This window comes from Pteropus alecto, unplaced genomic scaffold, assembly GCF_000325575.1.
Source record: "Pteropus alecto unplaced genomic scaffold, ASM32557v1 scaffold134, whole genome shotgun sequence".
Lineage (NCBI taxonomy): Eukaryota > Metazoa > Chordata > Mammalia > Chiroptera > Pteropodidae > Pteropus > Pteropus alecto.
The window spans coordinates 1,588,634-1,599,464 of NW_006436283.1; the positions used below are offsets into that span (position 1 = coordinate 1,588,634).

At 53.5% G+C, this 10,831-nt stretch overlaps 1 protein-coding gene across 4 annotated transcripts in view; it reads right to left on the minus strand.

Annotated features, from left to right (window-relative positions):
* Window positions 1-9,185, minus strand: part of RPTOR (regulatory associated protein of MTOR complex 1) — a 207,204-nt gene extending 198,019 nt beyond the window's left edge. The window contains exon 1 of one of the 4 annotated variants that reach the window (XM_025047180.1): window positions 8,108-9,185. In XM_025047180.1, coding sequence (XP_024902948.1) covers window positions 8,108-8,269 — 162 coding nt within the window. In that variant the 5' untranslated portion in view covers window positions 8,270-9,185. The remainder of the gene's footprint in view (window positions 1-8,107) is intronic. The other 3 variants (XM_015589729.2, XM_006912165.3, XM_025047181.1) reach the window with 3 other exon arrangements.
* Between the last annotated feature and the right edge of the window lie 1,646 nt (window positions 9,186-10,831).

Sequence of the window (10,831 nt, forward strand, 5' to 3'; positions counted from 1 at the left end):
CACTGAAACATCTCCCAAATTTCCACAGCAGACACAGGCTCCCCCGTCCTGAACGCCCACCACAGCCTGGTCCTTTCCCCTACGTCCAGCCAGAAGCCCGCGAGTCATTCTGTCACCTCCTGCAGCCAGTCAGTGACCAAGTGCCATCCAGCCCCCGTTCCAGAGCTGGGAGCCCTCAGGGCTGACCACGTCTCACTGGCACCGAGCTCCAGCCAGCTCTTCCTTCACAGCCTCCCCCCACCCCACCCCACCCCACCCTCGGGCGCTCCTGGCCCAGCCCGCTCCCTCACACCGGCTCACACACATCTGCTCACGGCTCACACACACCTGCTGACGTACACGGATGCACGCGCACGCGCAGGCGCACACACAATACCTACCCGCCTCTCTGCTCCTCCCTCTCGCCCCCTCCCACTCTGCAGGCAGAGGAGTCTTTCCAAAACGCAGTCCTCACCTCACCACTGCCCTCTTTAAAGCCTTTCATTCTCCTCAGGACGAACCCAGACCCCCAGGCCTCCTAGAGCGGGTCCCGGCCGCCTGGTGCGCCCCCCGGCCCTCAGACCCTCGGCATCTCTCTTCACGTTGTCTCTGCTCCTTCTCCCAACGAGTATTTACTGAGCACCGCTACCAGCCAGTGCCACGTGAGAAGCTGGGGACGCAACGGCGAAGAAAACACAGTCCCTGTGCCGGGCAGGAGACAAAGCACATGGGCCACTGGCGCACGGGTGGCAGGGCTGCAGAGGCCCCTCCGGATCCCCGAAGACCAGGCTCTCACCGACCGTGCACGCACCCCAGTGCTTCCCGATGCCCCCCCGCCACCCCTGCGCAGCGACCCTCTGTGCTCCTCCAGCCTGGCTCAGTGCCGGCACCACCCCGCCTCGCCCGCCTCCTGCGCTGAGTTACCCACCACCCCCAAATCTGGTGGCGGCCTTGCGAGCAGGTCACTCACCAACACACCAACGCTGAGCGCGCACAGAACATCAGCGAATGGATGAATTCCACAAATCGGTTCCTGCGGCTTCTCCGCCCTTTCCCTCCCTGCTCGCCCACGCCCAGCCTGCGCCCACTCCAACCCCGCCCGCGGGGCCCGGCAGGGGCCGGCAGGGGCCCCCGGAGTGCCCAGCAGGCGGGGCTCCTGCCAAGCCGCCCGACAGCAGGCGCAGACACAGACCCGCCCTCGCCAGCCTCACATGCGGTCGCCGCTTCTCCACGAGACGGGGCTCTGCCAGGGCCGCGTCCTAGCCTCCCCGTCCCCACAGTGTAAGAACCGCCTCTTCCCCTGAGATGCCGAGGAACCTCGAATCTCACTCGTAGACAGCGGGCCCGCAGGCCTCCTGGATGAAGGCCGCACCCGCCTGCAGGTTGAGGGCCTGGGCACACGGTTAAAGCAGACACCGCACGCCACGCGGTCACCGCAGCCACCGTGGCCAACACCGCACGCCACGCGGTCACCGGGGCCTTTTCCGTGGGTTTAACCAGACTCACAAGAAGAAAAGGCCTCCCAACTACAGCTTCCCCAGATCGGGCAGGGCAGACTCCAGAAGCACTCTTGTGACGTGTCTGAATGAGGGGGGCAGAGGCAGAACCCCGGAGGACGCACTACCCCGGCCCGCAGGCTGCCTGCCATCCCTCGAGGTGACAGCAAGCAGGATGCGTTCTCGCCCATTTCTCAAACAGGACGTGGCTCGAACCGGAACACAGCACATTTTTCAAAGCAGGTTAAAAGCCCACGTGTATGGTCCCTTGCGGCTCTGAGGGTCACATGACAAATGCCAAAAGGAAGTTCACACACTTCGAGTGCAGAGGCTGCTCCAGCCGACGCCTGCTGGGCACACTGGCCGCCAGCTCAACCCGCCTGACCCCTGATTCCACGGTCGTGCGCCCTCCTGCCCGTCCTAGGGCCCGGCCTGCTCTCCAACCTCGGCCCGTGGTTCCTGCCAGAGTAATGACAACCCCCCCTCCAGCTTGTGTTGCCACCTCCACCCCACCCACAGTCAAAACACAATCTCTGTGACGTCCCCATCATCGACCCCGCCAGTTGCTAGTCACCGAGCGTGTGAAGCTGGGTCCATGTGACTGATTTACGCCTCGTAAGTGGAGTTCGATACGAACGATTCACTTTTTTGAGATAAAGCCAAGGTTCGGCCAAGAACCGTGTCCTCCTCACCCGTAAACACATCCCACTGTACCCTGCTCAGTGCTGGTGTCTGTCCCGGCCGGCACAGCACGGTGGCCGAGCAGTAAATCTCTGCCGAACCGAGCAAGAGCTCTGGCTCCCCTCACTCCCAGACGCGCCCGCCGTCCGAGCAGCACGGTCTCCACGGACGACTCCGCGCTCCATGCAGGGCAGCCGCCTTCACGGTCACTCGGGCCACCCGCGAGCACAGGCTCAGAACGGAAAGGGCGCAGCAGGCCCCCTCTAAGTCTGTTACCCAATTTCTGAGGTCAAGTCGCTGCTTGATACTTCTGGCCAAGTGCCTGTTTCCGTCAAGCCCTTCTTCCTAATTAGACGCCCACTGTCTTTTCACTACACTAAAAAGTCTCAACCTTTGGATAAAGGACACCTCTACACTCCTAAAGATTACTAAACACTCCCAAAGAGTGTTTTTATGAGTTATATTTATCAGTATTTTCCAGATTAGAGGTTAAAACAAAAAAATATATTTTTATGAATTCATTTAAAAATTATAAACTCATTACATAGTCAAATAAAAATTCCTATACAAAATAACTTTTTTTTTTTTGAAATTGACATTTTCGCCAATCTCTTTACTGCCGGCCCTGACGGAAGGCGGGTGGGCTCCCGCACTGCGCATCTAATCCGTCAGGCCACGCTGTTCTGATTGAAGCCGACGAGGAAAACCTGGCCTCGCAAACACATGAGGCTGGAGAGGGCAGGAGAGGGTGATTATCCAAATAGCTGAGAACCCTCTCCTCCGATATTCCATCAAAACTCCGCAAATGGCAGCTTCTTCAAGGTTTGCATCAATCTATCTGAATGGAATATAAAATAGACTATCTAATCTGTCCAAAACCATAGCAATGAACTCTTCATCCCTATTATGATGAAATCCCACGGCCTAACTTTGAATGGACTTTTCATCCACAGATGATTCTGTCATATGGATGGGTCGTTTGAAAACACAGGGTCACTGAATTATGCAGGTGTTCCAATGTGGGCACGTTTCAATCTACACTATCAAAACGATCACGTTCGTGAACATCACCATGACCTCGTCAGAAAAGTCCTGAAGCTCTGGGAGCCGCAGAGCTCACAGCGGCGGATGCAGGTTTTCCAAAACGCTGGCAACAAATGCACAGTGTCAGCTGGTTTCCTCGAATTGACAGCTCACTTTGCTCATTTCCGAGAAAATGTCTGCCAAGCGCCCGAGCCTGGATGCCCAGTGCTGGCCCACTGGCCTCTGCCAGCCCGGCTGTGTCGGTGAAAAGCAGCGCCCGATGCCGCCAGGGCAGGGCTGGCACAAAATGTCAACAGGTACACGCCGAAGAGCCACAGCGTAATGAGACCGACTTGCGGCTCCGTCACGGGCACTCAGGTGGAACCGGAGCTTCTCACGGCAGGGAGCAGACGCCGCTGCCTAGTATGGCGGGCACCGTCCCCTCGGTCCACGCTCAGAAACCAGCGGTTCACCACTGCTCCTAGTGCACACCTCAGCTCAGCAGGCAAGGCCACTGACGTCTTCAGTTACCATCTGAACCCCTGGAAGGGTCAGGGGTGCCCGGGCCCACGCAGCACACTGATGACGGTGACGCTGCAGCCAGCACTGTCCCCTGTCCGCGTCTGCACGGCTGCCACCGCCGAGTCGTCGTCCCAGGACATTCAGCTTTAGACTCCCTGGCCTCTGGATGTGGATTTTTCAGTCTAGACACTGTGACAGTTTTGTTTGGTTGGTTTTTTTAACCTAGACTTTGTTTCTCAAGTTCCACCTCCTCTCGTCGCTAACCACGTAACCTACGCCGCTTCAGCAAGTCACTTAACTACAGCCTGTCTCCTCGCCCGTCACACAGAGATGATTCCGAACTAACTTACAGTGCTACTGAGTCTTCAAAGACATCGTCTGTGCGGACGCCCTTTGTAAACGGGCATATTCACTGAGTCCCTGCCCTGTGCCAAGCACTGTCCTAAATACCAGCATAAACAAGGTCCTTGCTTTACGATAAAAAGCTCCATTCTGGGGGTGGGAACATAAAGAAAAGTATCAGAGAAATAAAGAGTGATCGTGAATGACCTCGGGAAACTGCTCTGGGTGGGGTGAGCGGGAAAGGCCCCTCTGGGAAGTGACCTAGCGGCCGGATGCAAAGGGAAGGGGGGCCAGGTGTGCAAGGGTCAGAAGGAAGGGGATTCCAGGCCTTTCTATCCGCGAAGCAGGAAACACAGGTGGGGTCGGACCAGGAGGCTTTGTGGACCAGGCACGGAGTTTGCCTTCTGCGAGCACTGGGGAAGCCAGCGGGGAGGCCCGTAAGGAAGCCATGGAATGTGACTGACACTTCTGAGAGAGCCCCCTGGCCACCTCCTGCAGAAACAATTGCAGGGAGACCAGTCAGGACATGACTATAATCGTCTAGACGAAAGATGGTGGTTGCCTGGACTAGGCCCACGGCGGTGGAGACAAAATGAGCGGTCAATGTAGGGCAGGCTTTGGGGGCAGAGGCGGCAGGTCCCACTGATGGGCTGGCCAGGGCAGCAAGCGGGGGAAGAGGAAGAAGCGCAATCTGAACGTGCAGCTCAAACAGCGAGTGGGTGGCGGCGACAGTGCACTGCGTTGGGGACACCAAGGCCAAGCAGGCCACTCAGTGTCTGAGACTCGGTTCCAGGGGCAGGTCGGAGCTGGAGACGGGGTCTGAGAGTCCCTGGCACATGGGTGGCATTTAACATCACGAGCCCGGAGGGATCGGCCAGCAAAGGGCCCAAGACCAAGTCCGGGCACCCCCACACTTAGCCGTCCAACAGCATAGGCATCTGGGGAAGGGGTTAGAGACCTCGGAGGAAGACGTGAAGGCACGCAGGCGAGGGAGGAAGGCCAGGGGTGCCCGCGGCATGCGGCCCAGAGGTCACACGAGAGAAGCACCCAGGTCTCGCGCAGGGAGAGGGCGGTCTCGATGCCCTGGGACAGCCCACCGGGAGGAGACCGGGAGGCTGGAGGTGAGCAAAGGGAGGGGGCAACCGGGTTGTAACGTGTTGCCGTGTAGCCTTTCCGGTCCGTGCCGTGGGTGAGTGCATCTGCCGCTTCCTCCAGGCTCACCCCGAGCATGGCTTCCAAGGCAGGGCGACCAGGCCCGGAGGTCCAGGAAAGGCTTCACCTTTCACACCCACACGTCCTGCTCCCGTCGCTCCAGCACGTCTGCCGAGGGCTCCCTCTTGGAGCAATGGCTCTTGAGCTCCCCGTTTCCCACCCACCGACACGAAGCAGAGGCTCCACCAGAGACCAGTTACCCCACAGGCCCACGCTCCGGCGGGACAAGGAGCTCTGTGGAAACTAGAAAGTCTGGCAGTAAACCACGGGCAGCAGAGACAGGAGCATCTGTTCTAGCCACAGGTCTATGAACAATGCATGCTGAACTGTAATTCAAATAAGGCTGGTTCTTTGAAAATTATAAGCCACAAATGCCATTGATGCATATCTGTATCGCTCACTACACACAGAATTAACCAAACAACAAACTGACTTGATAATAACCATATTAAACAGTAACTTAGTAATTAGAACGGAATAACAGAGCATTTGAAAACCAGGGCCGATTCAAAACAAAGACTGTGGGGTCCCCCCGAGAGTGGCCGTGTGTGCCGCTCCACGAAGGGGACACATGTTGAGCAGCAGAACGCTTACAGGAGTCACCGGTGAACTTTAGCAAGGATGTGTTTTGGGGACCCTGAGCAACCCCAATAAGTAGGACAGCAGTAAGTAACCACTAATACACACAAAGTGAAAGTATCTGCAACTGTACCTCGACCGTGGGAGGAAGCGAGGGCTGAGCGCACTGGGCAGTCAGCGGTCCACCGGGGGCGGCCTACGGAGGGCGGCCTGCACGGTGCCCGCACAAGACAACCGGGCCAGCACCTGCTGCTCTACAACTGTGGAGGCCCCTCGAGCACAGGGAGACAGCGCGGCCTAGACACCTGCGGGCTCCAGACCCCTAGAACCAGAGTGGCTGCCTGCAGTTGCTCTAAGGGAACCCACAGCTGGGTGACCACCGGCCAGAAGCAGCCCCACAAATGGACTGAATCATGCCAAATGTTTGAAATTGGAATACTTCACGTTAAAAAAAAATTTTTTTAAAGGTTTCCGGTTCTTCTCAAAGAAAAAAAGAGCAAGAGAAAGGCCAGCCCCCACCACCCCCCCAGTGGCTGTGCTCACTGCTCCCCAATCCCCACTCCCGAAACCCAGACACAAGTCAAATGTCGGCGGCCATTTACCTTTGAATCTGTGCCAGGATTCTTCCTGTATCTGGCCTGTTTCATTCACTTATGTTACCTTCCAAACCTTGTCATCATTTGAATTTGCAGCCTTTGTCCTACTAGGGTGTGCTGAAAAGGTCCCCTTGGGCCTAACCAGGGGAAGGAGACTACTAGGAAGCTAAGACCCAAGCTCCCACACACTGAACCCAGACTTTTAGCTGCTGAGTTCCTTCCTCACGCAACATTTGCAAATGTCAGATACGGCAAACTTTGCCCCTCCCACCCCCGCTCTTTTCTAAGTAGGAGTCTCAGTAATTACTCGGGCTCTCGAAACTCTTCTTTCTCCTAATAACCTCTGAAAAGCTCATCAGGAAATGTTGATCTCTCGCAAATTAATGTTTTAATTAAAAGGTCAAAAAATATATCCGTTAATCAGTTTTAATAGTTTGAGCATGGGTTCAGGATGGCAGAGGAAACCACATTTCAAAAGGAGGGGGGGAAAATGCCATCCAAATAGAATTTAAAAAATGGTTAGACAGTAACTTCAAAATAAAACTTTTTATGTATGCCAAGTAACCACAAAAGCTACTAAAGACGTCCATGAAACAGACTGCATACAATCTCTTCCAATGACCATCTCTTTTGGTCTCCTTAAACCACTTTGGGCTGAAACAAATTTTCCTAACCTTTAAAAAGTAAGCCAAATCGATAACTGAAGCACTGGTTACCACTGACTGACTTACAAGAATTACCATAAGGGTAACCTTACAGATGTTCGACATCATATACTAAAAAAGATAATCTCATATAAACACATTCATAAGCCCAGAGCAATCACAATGCATTGTAACCCCAACTATCCCCCTTATACCACCAAAATGTTCAAATAAATACAGTCTTGAAGAGGAAATAAATCACAAAAATACAAATAAGTGTGCACAGATGAGACAGCCCCACTCATTTGCTTTGGAGACCCAGAAACAGATGGTAGTTGATTAAGGACAGAGCCAACAAGACGGGCTGTTTTCTTTCCTACTACTAGCTGCTTGTGAGTTGCTGTCCACACTCCAACACCACGGGGACCCTCCTAAAACCTCGACCCAAGTTCCAACCCATCATACTAGAACTCCGCTACTGGAGAAATTCTGTTTCCGAGTTACAGCAACATGACACCACATAAAAGGAGAAAAGTCTGGATTCAAGACAAATTGTTGAAGTTCATTGTAACTTTAAAATAACTTTGCATTAATTTGTTACTAGCTGAACATTTGCCAGTAATCTTGTTTCCTGGCACACTGTGAGACTTCTGCACTTAGCCTAGCTTGGACTAAGGAAGTTAAACTAACCACAGCAGCTTAATTAACCACGTGGGTACAAGTATTATATCTCAAGTCGTCTTTCCTCTAGAGCGTGTTAATACTTGCAAGCTGTATTTTCCAACTTGCTTGTTAACTTTTATTATCTGAATCAGAACTTAGTTTGAATTAACACCATCCAGTGAATTACTAACCAAAATAGCCAAAAACTGGAGTCTGAAATGGTTTGTGCTTTTTAGTTGACTTGCAACATGTGGCTGGGAGAGAAAAAAAAAAATCGCAGCTTTCCCAAGGACATGCGTTTGGCTCCAAACTTTTTTTCTTCGTTGGAAAAACTATCAAGGTCCAAGGGGCGCGGACGGAACCCACTTACCCGATCTTTCATCCTCCAGCTCTGAGCTAAGGATTTGGAGCCTTCGATTTTCTCACAGTGCCTCTTTTTCATAAAAGCCAAAGGCAGGTTCCAGTCTGTAAGGTCGGCCTCGTCTTCCTCCCCGAGCCCCAGAAGAGGCGACTGCAGCATCTCGGACTCCATCAGGGGGGGTGGGGGTGGGGGAGTCCTTGGCAGCAAGCGCTCAAGAACCTCCAGCCTTAAAAACTAGGGTGCACCAGAACGGGTGAAATAAGAAATAGGAAAAGGGGGAGTAGAAAGAGAAATGGATGGCGAGTGTGCGGGGACCGTCACTCGGGCAAAAAGTCTGCCGAGGTCCTTCTTCCGAACTCTGAGCGGGAAGTCGGAGGGGGTGGGAAGAGCCGGGGGGGAACCGGGCAGCCCGAGGAGCTCCGTCCGCTCAGACGCACGCGGCCCCAGGTCCCAAGCCCCTGGCTGCTCCGGAGGCCGTCCGTTCCCGGAGGGGCTGCGGGCCGAGCTGTCAAAGGCGTGCGGGACTCGAGGCCTCACGATGACCCTGCTCTCGGCCTCCAACGCCTCAGCCGATCCGAGGACAGGCAGGCCGCCCGCTCTCGGTGCCGGTTCGCCGCCTGGGCTGAGGTCTCCGGCCGAAGGGAAGAGGTTCAGAGCGCCTCGGGTCTCCTCCTGCCACTCTCAGCCCTGCGGGTCCCGCGCTCGCCGCAGCTGCTGCAACCAGAGCCAGGATCGGCCCATCGTGCTCGCCCGCAGCCGGCTCCCTAGCCCCGGGGCCGCGCGGCCCGGCCGGCCCTGACCTTCGGCCCCGTGGCGCTCTCCTGCCCGAAAACGAGTCCTGGGAAACAGGCGACACGGAGCCGCGGAGAAAACGGGTAATGTGGGGTTACTGGGTTTGGGGAGTTTTGCCCTCTGGTTTGAAGCTACAGTGAAACTCCTCTCATCAGCACATCAAGGAGGACGCCATATTGCCAAGACCCAGCATGCATCGCGACTTACGGCGTGCCTAATCGGCCAAACTACCTCAGAGCGTTGTCCACGCTTCCCGGGATGCGGTGAGAGCTGTTTTTGCTCCCCCCGCCCACTTTGTTACTATGGTTACCACAATTCGGCTTTCCCGAGTTTATTGCGGTGTGTTCGCCGCATGATGCCAAAGTCAATCCTACAAATGAAACTATGTTAATTTAATTAATTTTGAAAAATCTTTTTATTATTACAAATAGACCAAGGTTCTTCTGAAATGAATGAAAGGAATCGACCTCCTTACTGTTTTCTTCCAGATTTTGAAAAGGGAGCAAAAGCTTCAGAAAAAACCATTGATAAAATTACAAAAGAATATGAGTTTTTTTGTTAGGTTTGGTTTGGTTTGGTTTTTTTGTGCGCGTAGTATCTTTCACCGTATCAATTAGGTTTTCTTTTTAATTTGTTCAGGGAACACCAAGAGAAAAAAACAATTGCAACAATTACAATTTTATGTTTAATCCATCTTACTTTCTGAGCCATTTATTCTTATTTTGAAAGAGATTCATCGCAAACAACTAAAAGCTACAGATTTCTATGCGTGGAGGGATTGCCTCCTGCATTACAGTCTCTACTTCAGCAGGCATGCTTCTTTACATTGTGTGGAGAACTTGTTAGGTGCAAAAGGGAACATGAAACCGAACCAGCGTGCTGTCAATAAATGTCGTGTCTGGTGAGACACACAGTGACCCTGAGACAACGCCAGGCAGGGAGCCGGGGCGCGTCTTCTTCCCTTCCCCTGGCACGCTTGGCTCTGAATCTCGGCTGTATCACTTGCGTTTTTGTGGCTTTGGTCAATCCCTTAACTAGCTCGGTCTTAGTTTCCCAGCTATAAAATGGGAGAATAACATCCGCCTTGAAGGATAAAATTAATCTGTGAAGGTGCCTGGTATCCGGTGAGTCCCCCATGCAATGCTAGCAATGATCTGTGTAGCTGGAGTGAAATCTAGCAGCCCTGTGTGCTTACCGGTCTAAAACCTCAGGCGGGGCTCTAGGAGATACCCTGTTTCTCAGTGTGGTTTCCCAGGGCTTTGACACAATGTGGCAGTCCACATCAAAATCCTGATGGCCTTTGTGTGTTTCTTTCAATATCTGAGTGAATAGTGCAATCCCAGATCTTTCTCAGCTAGCACATAGCAAGTGTTTAATCAAAATTCTTGGATTAAATCATTATCCTTTCAAACATTCATTCAATTATTATGTCTCTATGAGCACAATTCTTCCTTTAAAATTCAGGGCAAAGTCATCCAAACCCACATGGAAGCGAAAACCTTCCTTTTCCTTACTCCCTGTGTTTTTTGGCATAATATCCCACAGTCACCAGCAGAAAGCTTCGAGACCACGGGGTCCTGAGAAGACCCTGTCCTCACCTGAAGGCAATGTCACACAGCTCCTGCTGCTGCCTTGTCAGCCTGCAGCACAGGCCGGGGAAGGCCAGGGTCCCCTCGGCCACAGATAACTCTGCTCCAGGCACTCTTGCAGGAAGCCACAGCTACAGAGAAGGAGCAGCATTAAACCTGTCCATTCCTAGCTAGCTCTGTGACCTGGGAAAACCTACTCACTCTGTGCAAGACTCAGTTTCCTCACCGTAAGGTGTGTGTCACCTTGGGAAATCCACTCAGCTCAATGGAGGTAGTGAAGGAGGCTGTGGGATGCAAGCTTGGCAGGTTGTGAGAATCACTGGGGAAACTATTTTAAAATGAAGTTGCCCAG